Here is a 19,810-nt window from a genome sequence, read left to right as displayed (position 1 = left end):
TTATCTGCAGTAATAAGTGCTTGCAGTAATAAGTGCCTCACCTTAGGTCTTACCCAGCATTTTATTAGCCTCAGCTGCAGATTTCTTCATGTTGAAGCAGAAAATTAAATTTCTCACAAGTGATGAGAATTAGGCCTGTGAGTTAATATATTCAATCGAGAATAACTTTATGACACCATCACAAATTGACTGCTATTTTGTTAGCATTAGGTTTATACACTCATCAGCCAGAACATTATGACCAGCTACCAAATATCCAGTATGTCTACCTTTGGCACAGATAACAGCTGTGATTCGTCATGGCATGGAAGCAATGAGATATTGATAGGTCGCTGGAGGTGTTGGCACAACATCTGCATATACAAGTCACCTAATTCCCATAAATTCTTGCGGAGGGGGCTAATGAGCTCTGATGCCATGTTCAGTGACATCCCAGATGTTTTCAATTGGTCCCGGACCTGGCAAGTTGGGAGGGGGGGGGGGGGGGGGGGGGGCAGCACATCAATTGGAATTCATCACCGAGTTCCTTGAACCGCTCCATCACACTCCTGGCCATGACATGGTGCATTATGTTGTTGAAAAATGTCACTTATGTCAGGAAACATGATCATCATAGAGGGGTGTACATAGTTGACAACCAGTGTAAGATACTCCTTGGCCATCATGGATGCCCATATGAATGTTCCCCACAGTACGGGTGTCAAGGAGCTAGTCCCCGCGAGACGACCAATTCATGCCCTTCCGTCCATGTGATGAAGAAGGTATCACGATTTATCAGACCATGCAACACTGTGCCAACATCCAGTGCCAATGATCACATGCCCATTTCAGTCATCTTTGCAGATGTGATGGTATTAACATTGGCGCACACATGGGTCGTCGGCTGCAGAGGCCCATTTTTAGGACTGTTCAATGTGCTGTGTGTCAGCCACTATCCTGCACAGCCTAAAACATCTGACATCCATAATGAGGGGTGGCTCCCCAACCCCATGATGTCTGGAAGTGGTTTCAACTTGTTTTCATCAAGTGTTGAAGACAATCACCACAGCACTCCTCTAACACCTGACAAGTTGTGCAATTTATGAAATGCTCATGCCAAGCCTCTGGGCATCAATATCTAACCTCAGTCAAACTCAGACAGATCACGTGCTTTCCCCATTCTACACAGGAACAGCACACTCACTGACACTACTTGTACCACACGTGTGTCTGACCAGCAGTCATTCCTCACCAGGTGATGCTGCTATGGCCTGGGTTTGTATTGATAGTAGGTCGATGGTCATGAAGTTCTGGCTGATCAGTGTAAATGTCTAAGCTTACTGTATGACACTTACCACCTACACAACATACCACCTGCATCATCATTTGCCTTTACTGCCATATATTCCAGAATGAGAGGGATAAGACTATAGACTTAATGTTTATTTTTATATTAATTTTTGTGGCTGTCAAACTGTCAGACTCAAGTGTGAGAGTTTTACATAGAGAACATGCTTTACTACTAAAGAGACATGACCATGTTCCCTAATACAAAAACATGTGTCTTACACTTTTCAAATACTGAAGTTATTCTGTTAAAAACTGGAAAAATCTCAGTTTGAAATGATAACAGTACAGCTTTCTGGCAGATTAAAACTGTGTCCTGTGAAAGGCAAAGGTCCCAAGTTCGAGTCTTGGTCCGGCACACAATTTTAATCTGCCAGAAAGTTTCATATCAGCACACACTCTGCTGCAGAGTGAAAATCTCATTCTGGAAACATCACCCCAGGCTGTGGCTAAGCCATGTCTCCACAATATCCTTTCTTTCAGGAGTGCTAGTTCTGCAAGGTTCGCAGGGGAGCTTCTGTAACGTTTGGAAGGTAGGAGACGAGAGTGAAAATCTCATTCTGAATAACAGTACAAGTCAAATTACTTAGTTTTATTGTCCTTTTGGAGTGTAAGATTATTTTCTAGCAATGTCTAAGCTTATCCAGTCTCGTATTAACATTTATGCTTGTTTCAAATTCACACTAAAATAGTGTGAATGTCCTCTCCCATCCAGTCCCTACTCTGTTCCCATTTCAGCACTACACAGCCCTCATTCCTCCATTGCACCCAGTCTTTTTACTTCTCTCCTTTTGCACTATCTCCACTCCCTCCCCACCTCTCTGCTCCCTCCATCTAACCTCCTGACTGCACATAGATGCCCTACACTCTTTCCACCTCGTCCCTCCGCCTTCCCTCACAGCATGTCACTGTCCACCATGCCTCACCCACTATCCCTCCCCTTCTCTGCCCCAGCCTCCTCCTCAACCCAACCCATTCGCCACACCCAGTCCCCACACTGCTGCTCACGGTGTGGCCTCAGTTGCCCGAGACTGCAGTCATGTGTATGTGAGTTGCATTTGCACGAGTTTGTATGTGTGTGTTTGCTGTCTACTTCTGACGAAGTACTTAGTAGCTGAAAGCTACATTTGTGACACTTTTTGCTTTTTACAATATTGTTACATTCCATCCTGGATTTTCCATTGTTTGATCATTGCTATGTTGCATTTTCACATTAATTAAACAGGTAATCACTGATCACAGACACCTTCACATTTAATTCTACTTTCAATGTGTTCCTCCTTGACAGTTCATGATTAACTAACACAACACTGCTAGAGCCATAATTCTCATAATTAGTCCCATGCACCTTTCCATGAAAAACCTAAAAACCTACGTCTATGTCTACATCTAGATAGATACTCCCCAAGCCACCATGAGGTGCATGGGGTACCCTGTACCACCACTGGTCGTGTCCTTTCCTATTCCACTCACAAATAGTGCAAGGGAAAAAACAGCTGTCTGTATGAGCCCTAATCTCCTGTAGCTTATCTTCATGGTCCTTATGTACAACATATGTCAGTGGCAGTAGAGTTGTTTGGTAGTCAGATTCAAATGTCAGTTCTCTAAATTTTCTCAACAGTGTTTCTCAAAAATCATGTCACCTTCCCTTCAGGGACTCCCATCTGAGTTCCTGAAGCATCTCAACAACACTGACATGTAGTCCAAACCTACCAGTAACAAATCTAGCAGCCTGCCTCTGAAATGTTCAATGTCTTCCTTCAATCCAGTCTAGTGTGGATCTCAAACACTTTAGCAGCACTCAAGACTAGGATGCATCAGTGTCCTATATGCCATCTCCTTTACCAGCAAACCACTCTTTCCTAACATTCTCCCAATAAACTGAAGCTGACCATTCACCTTTCCCATCACTGTTCTCACATGCTCAATCCATTTCATATCGCTTTGCAGTTTCCAGCCCAGATATTTAAATAACTTGACTGTGTCCAGCAGGACATTATTAATTATTTATCCAAACAATACAGGTTTGTTCTTCCTACTCTTCCACATTAACTTACATTTTCCCACATTTACTGCTAGCTGGCGTTCACTGCTCACCCTGTCCACCAAATCATTTATGTGTATAGAGAACAACAGCAGTCCTATCACACTTCCCTGGGGCACTCCTCATGATACCCTAGTCTTTGACAAACACTCACCATTGACGACAACATACTGGGTTCTATTATTAAGAAGTCTTTGACCCACTCACGATCTGTGAACTTATTCTGTACTCTCATACCTTAGTCAATAGTCTGTATTATTCCATATGCTTGTACCTTCGTTAACAACCTGTAATGGGGCACTGTGGAAAATGCTTTCTGGAAATCTAGAAATATGGAATCTGCCTGTTGCCCGTCATTCAATGTTTACAGTATATCACGTGAGAAAAAGGGCAAGCTGACTTTTCGTGAGTGATGCTTTCTAAAACCATGCTGATTCATTACAGATAAACATCTCAGTTTCAAAAAAGTTTATTACATTTGAACTGAGAATATGTTCAAGGATTCTGCAGCAAACTGAATTTAGGGATATTGGTCTGTAATTTTGCAGGTCCATTACTTTACCTTCCTCTGCTAACAGGTTATTAGCCCAAAACAGTAAATCTGTGCTGAACTATGTATGTTTTGTGGGAAGGAAGATAGATAACTGAACAAGCAATTTAGGGTATGTGACCATGTTGTGAGTGATGCTCATTTTGATTCGTGTTTTCTCAAAGTCTTCACTGTTTGAACTCGTAGTTTTCAAAAGAAATCAGTTACTGATTTAGTGCCTATAGATCTGGGTTTCCGTAAATGTCTTCAAATGATAGTTTGACCAAAACAACTACTCCAGTGGTAGAAAGACTGACAAATAAGGATGATTACAACACATGGAAGTTTGCAAGAAACTCATTTTAATGTGAGAAAAATTATGGGATTATGTCATTGTTGCAAATCATGCTACGAATGCAGGGAAGAATGATGTTTGACACTTCTTATTTTACACATGGATAAAAGTCTGTGTGGACCTGTGTAAAACTCAACACAGGCAAAGGAAGCTTGAGACATCCTGGAAATTCTGCTTGTCAGTAAGAATAAAACCAGATGTATGAATCACTGGGAATCTCTGTTGGATACCACATTATACAAATTTGTAGGGAATGTTCAGAGTTACATTACTCATATCCTGGATGTAGCCAACAAACAGTAGAACAAGGGCAAGCCAGTTACTGGTGGACTAATTGTACTCATTAAGCTTAGTGGTTTACAAAAAGTTTGTCTGCCTTGCCTTTACAACAATCAAAAATTTCATGTCAGAAAACATCAAAGCAAAGTTGCTAAATGTAAGTGTGAAAGAATGCCTCAAGTTGGACAAAGATGGAAGTGGTAGTGCTTCAATCACAAAGCTCTTTGAGAAATCTGAGCAGGGTTTCTCCAAATACATGCGAGAAAAGAAGAAAATAAAATGTTTCAGTTGTTGAAAGTACGGTCACTTCAGGTCCGACTGTCCCCATAAGCAAGAATTATCAAAGAAGGATTCCAATGCAGCAGACAAATCTTTGTTTTGTGCATTTGGTTCGTTGGGTTTCAGCCAGAATGAGTGGGTTACTGACTTCAAGAAAAACATGGCTTCAGGATTTTGTTCCAGGAAACCACAAACAAAATATTGTGATGTGGTCTAGTAATGTTGAATTAGTAAGTGAAGGGACCATCTTGGGTCTGTTGCTTTTTCTTGTGCACATTAATGACCTCTCATCTGCCACATTGCCAGATGCTAAGTTTGTTTTGCTTGCAGATGATACAAACATTGCAATAAGTTGCAAGTCAAGTAAAGATTTAGAAATAGCTGCTAATCAAATTTTCGCAGACATTAACAAATGGTTGAAGGATAATTCACTGTCATTAAACTTTGAAAAGACCTACTATATATAGTTCAGAACCTGCAAGAGATTTCCCTCCAACATTTGCATAACATATGAAGACACGATAATGAAGAGGTTAACAGTGTTAAATTTCTGGGATTACGACTCAATAATAAATTCAGTTGGGAAGGGAGTACCACAGAATCACTTAAGTGCATAAACAAGTCTGTATTTGCTGTGAGAATGATGTCAGATGTAGCAGATATAAATATAAAAAAGACTTGTATACTTTGGTTACTTTCATCCTATTATGTCATATGGATTCATATTCTGGGGCAACTCATCATACCAAGCAAAGGTTTTTAGGGTGCAAAAGCGTGTGATAAGAATCATTTGTGGTGAAAATTCAAGAACATCTTATAGAAAACTGTTTAAGGAACTTTGTATTCTAACCACTGCGTCTCAATATATTTATTCCTTGATGAAATTTGTTGCATGTAATACATCTCTATTTCCAGCCAATAGCTCCACACATAGTATCAATACTAGGAACAAAAGCAATTTACATAAAGATCCAAAATCACATACCTTGGTCCAAAAATAGCTCCAATATTCAGGAACACACATTTTCAATAAATTGCCAGCAACCATTAGAAACTTTGTTTGAGATAAAGCACGATTTAAACAGGGTTTGAAAGTCTTTTTGATAGGCAACTCCTCCTACTCCATAGGTGAGTATCTTAACAGAGACTATTGAGCCATTTTAAGTAAAAATGTCGGTTAGATTTCAATTCTGACAATACATGGTCACAACAGTCAAGATTAGGTATTTTGTGTATCATAAATTTATTAATAGTGCATAACAGAGTTTCAATATGACAGTGTGTTAATTCTGTAAATATTAGCTGCTCCAGTTTAGTGCAGTGTATTAACCTATTTCGACTATCTCCTGAAAAATGTTCAGGGTAGTAAGTATTACATCCAAATGTTTCATGTTATACTTTCTGACATATTCCACTCCCATGAGAATTATCTCGTTTTTTTGGGTCAATGGAATGAAAACTGAATCTAACCTAATCTAATCTAAGTGATGGCTGCAGCCACGACCAGCCTCTGTGATTATGGCCTTATCATTATACTGTTTCATGAGGTGACTTATGACAGCTCTGTTGTCAGGCTTGCAATCGCTTTTTATTTTATCCATGAGGTCATTAAACAAGAACTGACCATCTTCCCTGTCTTAAGCAATGTATTTATAAATATATTCCATGCATTCTGCAATGTTTGTTGGCTCTGAATAGTTTCTTTTCAATCAATTGTTTGCATGCTGTACAACTTTTTGTGACATGCAGAGTGTTATGTGGAATCAGCAGCGACTAGGACATCAAATTGATGATTTGCCACTTCAAAAATCGTTTCCTTTTCACCCAATGTTTGCACTTTGTACATGTTATTCCTTCATAATTGAGCAGTTTCTTTTGATAATTGATACATGCCTCCATCATATTCTCTCCAAAGAGGAAGCAAAGATTTGGAGGTCCATGAATGCCCTTGATAATCTTGAAATGGTGGCTCAGGAAGTGTATTGCCACAACGACAATAGTCGCTGCATTACTTTGAACTGTGTATCTCCTCCTGCACATGAACTTTATCTAACACTTGTAAAAACTGTTGATTCTTCTGAAGGCCACACATCACACTCACTTCAAATAGCGAAATCACGCCACGTTTTCCAGTTTTTTTGTTTTGTTTTTTTACTTTCCTGTCCTCAAGTGCTCTTTGACACATAAAACAAACACCTGACGCAATAGACATTTTACATAACCCGCTGAGAAACTCACGGAGCAGAGAACCGAATGATACTGAAAAGTTAACTAGGCGAGGGAAAGGGCAACATAACTTTAATAAGGAACTTATTGTTTCAATAAATAGAGCAGCATTACAACAACATAAAGAAGCGATGGCTTACTTTGTTTGTCCATATTTATGTCCTTCAATTGTTGTAATACAAGTAATTCGTGTAAATGTAGAACCCAACCTTTAAACAGGATGCTATGCATTTGCTTTCGTTGAATGCGCTCAATTTGTTATTAGGCGTCTTTAGGCTCATTTTTTCATAAATTCAATTTTCTGACATTCTGTTTTTGTACGATTTCAAGGGAACTCCTGGGTCTGGAGACTTCACTTTGTGCTTAAATTAAAGCTAATAAAATTTATCCACTTCAACTACACTGACGGAAAAGAATCGCAACACCAAGAAAGAGTTGCGCGACATAACAGAATTTGGTAGCATGTTTCTACATGTGGAAGATGTATTCACATTTCGCGCCAGTCGCATAAGAGTCGCGCTAGTGCCCACCACTACGATGAATCAACACCAGGTTTGCTTTAAACACGGTCGCGAGCGTTAGTTACCTATGGAATTGGACGTGATGACCTGATGTTCGTTAACAATGCCTTTAAGATAACATAGACGCAATTATCAACACCTCACTCCGTCACTCAGTTTGAATACGGTCGTGTAACAGGGCTATGAGAAGCTGAATGTTCCTTCTGCGAAACTGCAGAAACACTTTGCAGGAATGTAGCCACTGTACGTGATTGCTAGCAGTGGTGGTCGCGAGAATTTAAGGTCGCGAGAATATAGGGTTCCAGACGGCCATGTGGCGTTACTGACAGTGAAGACAATCGTGTTCGGCAAATGGCTCTGAAGCATCGTACTGCATGTGCAGCTGCTATGTGAGCAGCAATTGGCACCACAGTGACACAAAGAAATGTCACAAATAGCGTACTTCAAGGACACCTTCGAGCCAGAAGCCCTGTAGTCTGCATTCCACTGATCCCAAACCACTGCCACTTGCGACTTCAGTTGTGTCCAGCGAAAGCTCGTTGGAGGGCACGGAGGAGGTCCGTTGTGTTTCCTGATGTAAGCTGGTTCTGCATCGGTGCCAGTGATTGCCGTGCGTTGTTTAGAAGGAGGCTCAGTCAGGTGATTAATGTGGAATGGTTTCTGACATGACTATGGGTGTACGGCAAGAATTAAAAGACTTTGAACACGGAACGGTAGTTGGAGCTAGTCGCATGGGGCACTCCGTTTCGGAAATCGTTAGGGAATTCAATATATCGAGATGCAGAGTATCAAGAGTGTGCCGTGAATGCCAGATTTTAGGCATAACCTCTCACAGACAGTGAAGTGACGACGGTCTTCATTTAACGACCGAGTGCAGTGGTGTTTGGACAGGGTTGTCAGTGCTAACAGACAAGCAACACTGTGTGACGTAACTGCAGAAATCATATGGGACGTATGACGAATGTATCAATTATGACAGTGCAGAGAAATTTGGCCTTAATGGGCTATGGCAGCAGATGACCAACGTGGGTGCCTTTACTAACAGCTCGATATTGCCTGCAGCACTTCTACTAGGCTTATGACCACATCATTTGGGCCTTGCGGTTAGCAAACCGTGGCCCAGTCAGATGAGTCTCGATTTCAGTTGGTAAGAAGTGGTGGTAGAGTTCGAGCATACTGTACGAAGCCATGGGCCCAAGTTGTCAACAAGGCAGTGTGCAAGCTGTTGGTGGCTCCATAATGGTGAGGGCTGTGTTTACATGCAATGGGCTGTTTCGTCTGGTCCAACTGAACCGCTCATTAACTGGAAATGGTTATGTTCCGATATTTTGAGAAAATTTGCAGCCATTCCACGATGGAATTTTTGTGGATGGCAGTGTGCAATGTCACCGGGCCACAATGGTCGCAATTGGTTTGAAGAACATTCTGAAGAATTAGAGCAACCAGATCACCCTACATAACTCCCATCAAAGAGTTATGGGACGTATTCGAGAGATCGGTTCATACACAAAATTCGCAATCATGGTCGGGTATAGAGGCAGCATGGCTCAGCATTTCTGAAGAGGACTTCCAGTGACTTGTTGAGTCCATGCCACATTGAGTTGCTTTACTACGGTGGGGAAAAGGATATCCAGACACGTATTTAGGAGGTATCCCATGACTTTTATCGTCGGACGAAAATTCCGGTGTCATCCACAAACATTAACCGTCCCTGTACTGACCGACCAAGTGCAACAGCCATAGAACTCCATACCGCAAACTGACCTCAGACGACTGTACAACAATGCATACAAGTTTGCATGCTTGCATTCAACATTCTGTCGGTTACACCGGCTATTATGTATCAGCATTTCACGTTTGCAATGGCTTCTCTCAAGCTTACATGAAATTGTGATCTTGCTGTGTTAATCACTCAAATATTTTACCTTGACGAATGTACTCCCGAAATTTCTTTACATTAGTGATGTATTGGCGCAGCGGTTTTTTTTTTTTTTTCATCAGTGTATTTTCTCGCAGGATGAGCAGTTATGCCGATGTTCAGGCCGAAACTAGAGCAAATTTAAAATTTTCATTGTTGATAAAAAATGGCCAATATCTGAAGTTTTATATGTCGCAAACTACTGATCGTATAGAGCTGCAACTGTACTTAAACTGTTGCATATTTAATGTACTTCAAAGACGGCAATAACGACTAATATCGGAAAAACCAAAGTTATGAGTTATAAGGTAACAACTAAAAAACTCCCAGTTTTTCGCGTATTACGCAGGAAGCACAGGTTTTTTCGATGCTTGGATTCTTACTACCATAACTGATCCCAATAATCTACCAAAAAATCAGAACTACATCCTGCTTTGCTATTTTAGCATTTTTTTGTGTACGTTTTGACTGGCGTATGTAGTAAATTTGGGGTCTGTGACATTCCTCAATTTGTCCTGTACGACGATGTTAATCTGTAGTCTATTTTTGTGAGCGAAGTTGTGTAAATATTTTTTAAATTAAATAACATACATATTACGTTATGAAATCCAACTAATCATCACATAATCGCTGAGAACATCTCTTAAATATTTCCCAGTTTCAGGCACAATCAATGACATGCCCTGTTCCATAAAAACACGGGAGAACTGCCGGATATCAGTAAAGTTCTGCCACGATATTTCGGCGCAGAGTCTTCTGGCCATCTTCAGGTGAATGCCACTGTAGTAGTACTACTACAGTGGCAGAACGTTACTGATATCCAGCACTTCTCTCGTGTTTTATGGAACAATCAGTACGTCGGGAAAGCTTTAAACATCACAATGAAATGCTTTGTTTTGAAATGCAAAATAACCAGCTCGAACTCTTATATGAGTCACCAGATAATGAAATGATACTATCAGCCTTATTATCTGCAGGAATTGCGTTACCAAATATAGTATCTTGCCTAGAGACACGAGTTCTCATGTTCCTAAGCAGAAAATCAAAAGCTGTTGGGTGGGGACACCCCTTCCCCACCAGAACCGCACCTGGGTCCTCGCCTTCAAAGAAGAGTGGCGCATTTCGTTGCGGATTTATTTGGTAAGCGTGAGAATTTTATGGAGACAGTCTTGAAAGTGTAGTGGCAGACACTGTAAGACAGGTAGTGTGCATACAGGGTCGGTTTAAGACCCAAGTGACGCAAGCCAAACTGTGAGAGGTGCCATGATTTCTATACGGGACGTATCCCAGTTATTAGCGACCGCTGGTATCATCAAACTTACAGGAGCTCCCATTCGAATACAATGCATTTTACAATTAGTAAAAAAACATACACGAGTGAAAGTGCACGAGGAAAAAGGAGGAAGGGCAGTGTTACGAGGGGGCACGGTACTAAGTGATAAGTCGTTTGTGTAAAGATGTTCTGTGCAAAGGTAGTATGTTCCATGCAGAGTCAGGCAACATATTACTTCCGCCAACATAGTGTACCCCGCAAAATAATTATTAGATGTAAATCAGAAAAATTCGAATTTATACGGAGACTTACCGGCAGCTGTTCTTCCCGATCATCATTACCGATTGGAACAGGTAAATCATAGCGGTACCAGCAATACTCTCCCTCATACATCGAAAGGTGTTTGCAGAGTACAAATGTAAATGTACGAGTATTTTATGCATGTGTTATGGTTAATCAGTGCAAACAATACCGTAGTTTAGATATAATGTAAATACCTAATTGAAAACCACTCCCAAATCACCAACATGTAACCATATTTTTCACCAGTTTTGTAAGGTGCATGACACTTCCACATCATAAATACATATTCCTCGAAAAAGTAAAGTATGATAAACAAAATCAACCGTAGCTATTTCGAGGACCCAGCCCAGACATTTGCCTTAGCTGTTGTCGGGCAACCATTAAATTCCCAATTCTGCACGAACAACACTTTGCTCTCCGCTCTTTCCGAACGTCGGTCCGGTGCTAATAAAAACATCTAGATCGGTTATTTTCTCATTTGAACTATCGGGCAAGGTGACACCGGGAGAAATCTATGGAGAAACTGGCCTTAAATTCTTGTCCGATCATCCTGACCTACTCTCCCCGTCTTCCGCTAACAAGTCCGTGTTTGACCGAAATTACTGCCGAAGAACTCGCAACGAAATGCCAGAGATGGAAGCGCAGTGAAACTTACGTACTAGGGGGCAGGAAGCTGGTTAAAACCCGAAACTGACGGGAGGGAAATTTAAGCGCATATATCGACTTGGAAAATGGAGGTGACGTAGTTACCATGAAATGAACACCATTAGCTGCTTACAGGTGTTGACAGATGAAAATGTGTGCCCCGACCGGGACTCGAACCCGGGATCTCCTGCTTACACTGCAGATGCTCTATCCATCTCTATTTTTTCGATTTATTAGTCATAACATTCCACAGTAGTACATAATTTTCAACTGACATTTAAAAGTAATAAAACAAACTAAAATTAATTACAGTTTCCTTGGCATTTTAGAAAAAAAATCCAAGTCTAAACCAGATAGTAATGTTCGTCACTTGATCGTATTTATTTTTCAAAGATCAAATTGTCTCTTGTTTCTTCATGTTCTGAATCGCATAATCGAAAATGGAGTTCACATGACTGTTCTTCTGAGAAAGTTGGCGTATGTATCATAATAATTATTCATGCGTAGTAGCTTGTGATGCTGATCGGAAATGTACGTCAAAAAATCTCCTTCGCTCCTTTCTTTACTGGACAGCAGGTAAAATACCGCGTGTCCCTTCAACCAGTTGACGGCATTTTTCTTCCAGATGGGATATAGCTCTTCTTCCGGGTATAAAAGGCACGCTGGCGTTATCAAATACGGCGGTTGTCTCTGCATAGTTGCTAATTTTTTTCTGATTGACAACCATATATTATTCGCATTTACACAGACAAATTGATGTTCATCTGTATCAATCAGGTTGCAAGTGGTACACAAAGGGGAATCAGCCAGGTGAATGGAATATAATCTGGAGTTCGTTGGAAATTTCCTATTCACAAAATAGTACCACAATGACCGCACTTTTGTTGACTGACCGCTTCCACAGTTTATGTGTTTTACAGACGTACAATGCTTGTGCTTTATTGTACACGTCTGTGAGATTCAATCCATCTGAGCCACCGAGGACACAGAGGATAGCGCGACTGCAGGGATTTATCTCTGGCACGCCTCCCGCGAAACCCACATTCTCAACGTATTGTCCCGCGCTTCATTCGTAGTGATGTAGTTGCCGCAGTAGGCCAGAAACCCAATAGAGAGAAATTGAAGATGCATGCGAGATTGTTTGAGCAAAACTCAGCATTATATGTGAACACAACATTAACGCTGGATCCTTTTATCGACCAACGTACACACCTCCTGGTATAACTGAAAACTTTAGATTTAAGAGAAAATCTCAGTGTACTGGTACGTAAGTACCCCAGTCATACCGTAATCATTGGAGGAGCCAACAATCCGTTGATATAAATACTCTTTTGATACACCCTGTGAAAAATTACGAAATGCCTTCTCTGGAAACCACCTAGAACGGATGGTTCTGAGCTCCATTCGTAATGGAAACAGAATAGATCTAATGGCAACAACTAGACCTGACCTGTTTGAGAATGTTTACGTCGAAACTGGTATCACTGACCATAAGGCAGTTGCAGCAACGAAAGTACAAAGGGCAGTTAAAACAAGGAGAAGGATTTATATTTTCTCAAACTACACAAAAAGCAGTAGTGTTGCCTCTCAGCGAGGAAGTTAGAATATTTAGAGTGGAGAGGAGCATGTAACAGAATTGTAACACAGCCTTAGAAGAATAGTTTACCATACACTTGATAGATATTTACCTAGCAGGGTACTTCATAATGGGAGGAGGGATGCTCCATGGAGTACAGGCACAATAAAGCAACGTCAAATGAAATATATACTACTGCATAATAGGCGGAAAACAAAACATAGCTTTAGATAGAGAGAGGTACCGAACGAAACGCGTTTGGCTATCAGACGAGCAGAGCGTGAATCTTCAGCGACTACCGTAGCAGAATATTGTTGAAAGATCTTGCACAAAAGTCAAAGAACTTCTGGACGTACGTAAAGTCTGTTGGTGACACCGAGGTCAGTGTTATGTCACTAACCGACGAGACACGAACCGAGCTAGAGAGTATCAAAGCAAAAATAGAAATGCTTAACACCATTTTCAAATGTTCCTTTACAAAGACAAGTGTTGCTCCAATTCAATTCCCCTACCATTGAAAAGACGGGTGAATTACGAATTAGTGCCAATGGCGCTCGGAAACTGCTGAAGTCACTAAAATTGAAAAAAGCTCCTAGGTCCGAAAGAATCCCTATCATATACTATACTGAATTTGGGCGGAGTTTTACTATAATCTACCGCAGATCCCTCGAACAAAAAAAAGACAATGCCTCGTAGTCGGAAGAAGGCAGAGATCACAACGTCTGCAAGAAGATTGGCAGTACTGAGCTACAAAATTACCAGCCAATATACTTGATATTCATTTGTTGTACTGTCTTAGTCGTATTCCGGGCTCAAAATTATCGCTAACAGAATGACATCCTTCATGCCAGTCAGCGTGGATTCCGAAAACATCGATCATGTAAAACCCAACTCGCACTTTTCGCATATTGAAAACCAAGGATCAAGGCAGCCAGGTAGATGCATTATTTCTCGAGTTCCGAAAAGCATTTGACAATGGACTATATCTACGGTTATTATCGAAAGTACGATAGTATAGGGTATTAAGCGAAATTTTGTGACTGAATTGCGGATTTCTTTGGTAGGGAAGACGCAGCAAATTATCTTAGATGGGAGATTCATCAATAGATGTAGAAGTAACTTCGGGTTTCTTCAGGGAAGTGTGTCAGAAGCCTTGCTGTTCATGTTGTTAATGACCTCGCAGACAATATTAATAGTAACCTTAGATTTTTCCGGATGCTGCAGTTGTCAATGGCGAAACACTGTCTGAAAATTCAGCCAGATCTTGATAAGATTTGAAAGTAGTGCAAAGATTGACAACTTGCTTTAAATGTCCAGAAATATAAAACTGTGTACTTCAAAACGAATAAACATAGGATCCTATGAAGATAATATCAAAGAGCCACAGTTGGAATCTAACTCTTATAAATATCTGGGTTTAGCATGTACATTTTTTATTTCTTGTGGTGTAATTAATACTCCATTAAATTTCGGGCGTGCAGTAACGCAGAGACAACTACCTTCGACTAATATTTTGGCCGTGTAACGTCTGGCCATCCCCTGAGTGAGTCGCAAATCTTGATAGACTCTGTTTCATTAGTAAACCACTAGGGAAATGCAGTCAGTATACAAAAGAGACCCATTGTTGAATATTGCTCAACTGTGCGGAACCCGTGCCAAACAGGACAGACAGGTGGTATTCAACGGATACAGAGAAGGACTACCCAAATGGTCACAGGTTCTTTCCATCCTTGGAAAAGTAACGACGATACTGAAGAAACTAATCCGACACACGCTTGAAGATATAGATACAAATTATTCTGGGAAAGCCTACTTAGAAAGTTTCCAGGGCCAAGTTCAAGTGACGATCTATGTATACATTACAAAACCATATGCATGGCGCCCTTAGGAATCGTGAAGACAAAACTGAACTAATTACCGCAAGCACAGAAGCATTTAAGCAATCATTCCTCCTCTACTTCACACGAGAATGGAGCGGGAAAAACCGTAACGACTGGTACAATGGGACGTACCCTCTGCCACGCACTTCTCGGTCGTTTTCAGAGAATAGATGCAGAACGTCAGAGGAAAATAGAAGTGTGTGTGTGTGTGTGTGTGTGTGTGTGTGTGTGTGTGTGTGTGTGTGTGAGAGGGGGGGGGGGGGGGGAGGAGGACAGAGAGAGAGAGAGAGAGAGAGAGAGAGAGAGAGCGCTAAAAGACAATAAGGGTGGAGAATACAAAACAGCAAATATGTTTCTCAATACAAATACAGAACCATGTCTCAACCAAATTTCAGTTGATATAGACACCCCGATAGTAGGATGAAAGATATTGATACGACTGTTGCGTTTGTATTATTAGGCTATGTAGAATTGTGAAAATGAAATCAGTGTATATGGAGTAATCTAGTGCGAGAATCTGTCACAGCCGGTGGAATTAACGTATGTAAGGTGAAACTCAAACTTCAGGTAACGAAAATTACTTAAAGTAGCGTCATTTGGAACAGCTTCTTACTGAACAGACGCTGTTATAATGAAGGCGGATACCCTAACATCCCGCTCAAAAACATACCGTAGTTATTAGTAGTTCAAATGGCTCTGAGCACTATGGGACTTAACTTCTGAGGTCATCAGTCCCTTAGAAATTAGAACTACTTAAACCTAACTAACCTAAGGACATCACACACATCCATGCCCGAGGCAGGATTCGAACCTGCGACCGTAGCGGTCGCGTGGTTCCAGACTGTAGCGCCTAGAACCGCTCGGCTACACCGGCCAGCAGTTATTAGTAGTCCACAATCGCTAAAATCCTGCTAATAGCATTTTAAATTATCATTGAAACATGAAATAAACCTATTACACTAATGGACGGTTTAGTCCACGGATAAATATTGAATATAGTGCTATAGATACCATTGCAATGTTCTACGTTCATTATTGACTATTTCCATTGGCAAAATAATTGTGATTTTTATCTTACCTCCACAGATGACTACTCGCCGCACCTCAAATGTATTCCTGGTGGTCTGAACAGCAGTCCCTCATCGACGACACTTAATAGCAACCGTGAAGGAAGAAATATTAAACTACTCCTCAGACATTTTCTGTCTGTGTTGCCTTTTGATCACCTTTTCTTTTTCTTTTTTTTTGTAGGAAGCGAACATCTGATCATGGCAGAATCACTGGAGCTGAAACATTATATGTTTTTGACAGAGAACAGAATGTATGTATGGCTTTGCTGGGCTAATCATCAAACTGATTTCCAGAATCCTGTATAACAAACGAGATAGTCGACCACGGGTCTCACGTCCACTTATTTCCCGGTTATTTTTGTAGCATCCAGAACCATTTTTCCCCCCTTCCAAATTACCAATTACGTTGACAGCTATGGTGATGGCGGAAGGGGTAGGTAAGAGAACGGGATCTTCCTAGTTTATGAATGCTTGATTGATCAAATGTCATTCGACAGTCATATTTACGACTCTAGACTAAGAATTAATTCAGTTGCGCGGGGCGGGTCCACCTGCTATTCGTGAATGCGAGTCAATCACGTAACTATAGTAATTTAACTACAAACGCCAATCTTCTAGCTACGCGTCAGTTATTACGGATTACACTAAACGTTACGAGAAAAAGGAACAATTGTGTTTACTTCGCGAACTTAATTCAAATACGCGTAGAAACTTCACGGAAAAACGTCGAACAAATGTGAGATAACAGAGACAGAGCAACTACTAATTATAGGCAGGTGCCCTGGTCAGTCAGTCGATGAAAACATTTTGAAAGATAAATGGGAAAATGAGCTATTATCAACGCCAATTTTACAAATTACGTTAAATGTTGAAAACTACCGGTACAATCTCACTGTAACTTAGAATACTGATTGTGAGTTAAAACAGGGCGCACTCTAACGTTAGGTAAATGAAAGTAATGGAATTAAATAGAAAATGTAACTTCGGTAATCTAAGCTATATCCGTCCGTTGATCGTCTGCACGAGGTGGCTATTCAAAGCCAAAGTTCATATTTGTTCCCAAACCGTCAAGAGAAGACAGTTACCGGTTGAATGACTAGGAGCTCGTCGTATTGAACAGCTTCTTCTTCACATTTTACAGAAACATTGCCCATTACAGCAATTACCCTCCATATTATGGGTGTTAAATGAAGGCATCACAGCGTCGGTGCTGAAAGCTACGTGTTTATGAATAGAGAGCGTTGTATTTTAAAATCAGCGCCTGAATACACGCAGCGTAGTCCGCGCGCAAGAATTGGCGCGCTCGTGGATTTCGTCTGCACAAAATAAGTTTTCGCCTTCTGGTAACAATCAGAATCATCAAATTAACGTGAGACGTACCAGAGGAGAGCAAAAATCTCTGGGGAGATTTGTAATTACTAGAGATGCAGAAATACGTAGCTATTCCTCGTAATGAAATCCCGTTTTAGGGTCATAAAAATGCCATATCTGTATTTCGAAAAAAATTTGTGCACAATAACTTCAGTGGATCTCAGTCCATTATTAGTTTAAGTCTTAAAACTGGTCATGCAGGTATTGCAACGAAATATCTTTGTATAGGAGTTAAAAAGTAGTGGACTACTTTTCCGTCGCTCTCGTACACTAGCGCGAAGCGGTTTCATTTCCCGCCAGCTTGACGACAGCGAGTGGGTGCTGTAGGAGGTGTTGGTGTGGGTGTGTGTTTGGGAAGTGGCTAAACGACGATGGGGTTACTGGACAATCCCGAAGAAAACACATTTAAAAGATATCAAGAATTATGTACGAACCTGAATATGGATAAAGATGCCGCAGAAGAAGCATGGCAGAGTTACGAAACGATACGGCAGAATTATACATTAGAGGCCAGTATACACATAGCAGCAGTGTGAAATATTTGTGTGAAAAGTTTTATGTGTACCCCTAGTGCATATGCGATTTTTAGATCTGATTTGTAGTGACACTTCTATCTACTCCGCGCGTCCATCAAACTGAAAATGATTTCAGATGTAAAGAATTTTACTACTACATTTGCTCCTGCTAAGCATGCAGTGCTCATTACAGCAATATTTCAAAAGAGCATAGTTTAGTTGCATTTAAATTTTCATAAACCTGGTGTATGAGGCTCTACTTGTATCTTATTCCCTTATATTGGGGAAGCAGTACCTCTTATGTTTTCTTATAGTGTTTACAATGTATTAATCAGAACTGTGTTTGTGGTTAGATACATACGAGTTAGTGACCGATTCTTCACAGTGAATTGTGTGTGTCTGTCTCTGGCATTTGGCATTGTAAAGTAATATATTTTTAATTTTAAACCTTTTTTTATAATAGGGTGATCAGATCCATTGGTTAGGCTGTGCCCTGTATGTAGCCTGTCGAAGAACATCCTTGCCAACAGTAGGAAGACCAGGATCTGTAATAGAAGGCAACTGTGTGAGTTTAACTAGATTACTTCGACTTTGCAAACTGAGGTAAGGAGAAAACCACCAATTATTAGGAACAGCTGTGCCATTAAAATAACAAGTGATACATTACCTTAAAATTAGTCTACCATCACATTTAGGCATAATAAACAAATCGTTGCTATTCAGTAAGTGTCTCTTAAAGTATACATTGTTTCTGTTTTGGGAATAGCCTGCCAAACGTGCCCATTCCGCAGATGATTTGTAGGCAGATGACAGTGCACTGAAACATATTTGCATATTGGATGTGTAAATGTCCCAGTTCATCTTAAAACATAGTAGTAGACAAATTGTAACAACTGTCGTAAGTAGTTGATGGCATATGTGAGATTCTTTTTTATGTCTAAAATTGATCAGTCATGTACTATGTCTCTAACTTATTATAATTGCCTCTGTTTTTTCTGCCATCTCTCTATACTTTTTCCACCTTCTTTTGTTTAACTTTCAGCAGTGAAATCCTGTGTTCCAAAAGATGTTAGGGGTGTGATCTTTTACGTAGTTATTTACAGTGCACCAAATGTGCTTCTTTCACCATGGAGTCTATTCATGAAGTAAAATATTCATTACTGACAGTCGAAGACTGCCCAGATAACACTTGATGATTGAGAACATAGTTGGACATTTCAAACGGTTAAAATCGAAATTAGTCAGAGAATTTAGACTAGACCTGAACATCATGTTGTTGCTATTAGGCATACAGAAAAAGTTGAGAATGGACACATTTAAAAGGAAATTTTCCGTATCATTAAGTGATTTACAAATACCACAGATAACCTAAATGAGGATTCGTCCACAGAGCTTTGTAACCAACACCTCCAACATATATGTGCTGTAACTTAACCACTGGGCGTTGTTGCATAGTCCAAATGAAATGCTGTATAAGAGAATGTAATCACTAGTCATGTCTGCTGTGTAGCATCATCCTTAAGAGGAAGATGTTACAGTGTTTAAGGCATTGAACTCACTTTTGTTAATTATTATTAACCTAAATTGTCCAAGGAAAAAAATGTGGTTAGGCTTTTGCAGTTTCTAACTTCTCATTTCTTAAATACTATGACCTTTCAATGTAAGAATGGTGATATAATTGAATTACCTCATGTGGTATG

The 19,810-nt window shown here is 40.4% G+C and overlaps 2 protein-coding genes across 5 annotated transcripts in view; one reads left to right on the top strand and one right to left on the bottom strand.

Moving 5' to 3' along the window:
- LOC126273433 (uncharacterized) overlaps positions 1 to 17,395 on the bottom strand; it is a 163,180-nt gene extending 145,785 nt beyond the window's left edge. The window contains exons 1-2 of the mRNA XM_049976987.1: positions 17,310 to 17,395; positions 16,233 to 16,440 (exon numbers count right to left, since the gene is read on the bottom strand). The gene's annotated coding sequence lies outside the window, so the exon portion shown is untranslated. The remainder of the gene's footprint in view (positions 1 to 16,232; positions 16,441 to 17,309) is intronic.
- LOC126272671 (retinoblastoma-like protein 1) overlaps positions 17,223 to 19,810 on the top strand; it is a 169,176-nt gene continuing 166,588 nt past the window's right edge. For 2 of the 4 annotated variants that reach the window (XM_049975689.1, XM_049975686.1), the window contains exons 1-2: positions 17,304 to 18,104; positions 18,574 to 18,713. In XM_049975689.1, coding sequence (XP_049831646.1) covers positions 17,967 to 18,104; positions 18,574 to 18,713 — 278 coding nt within the window. In that variant the 5' untranslated portion in view covers positions 17,304 to 17,966. Of the gene's footprint in view, positions 18,105 to 18,573; positions 18,714 to 19,810 lie in introns of all 4 variants that reach the window. The other 2 variants (XM_049975687.1, XM_049975688.1) reach the window with 2 other exon arrangements.

This window comes from Schistocerca gregaria, chromosome 5, assembly GCF_023897955.1.
Source record: "Schistocerca gregaria isolate iqSchGreg1 chromosome 5, iqSchGreg1.2, whole genome shotgun sequence".
NCBI classification, from domain to species: domain Eukaryota; kingdom Metazoa; phylum Arthropoda; class Insecta; order Orthoptera; family Acrididae; genus Schistocerca; species Schistocerca gregaria.
This window is presented reverse-complemented; position numbering and strand designations above follow the sequence as displayed.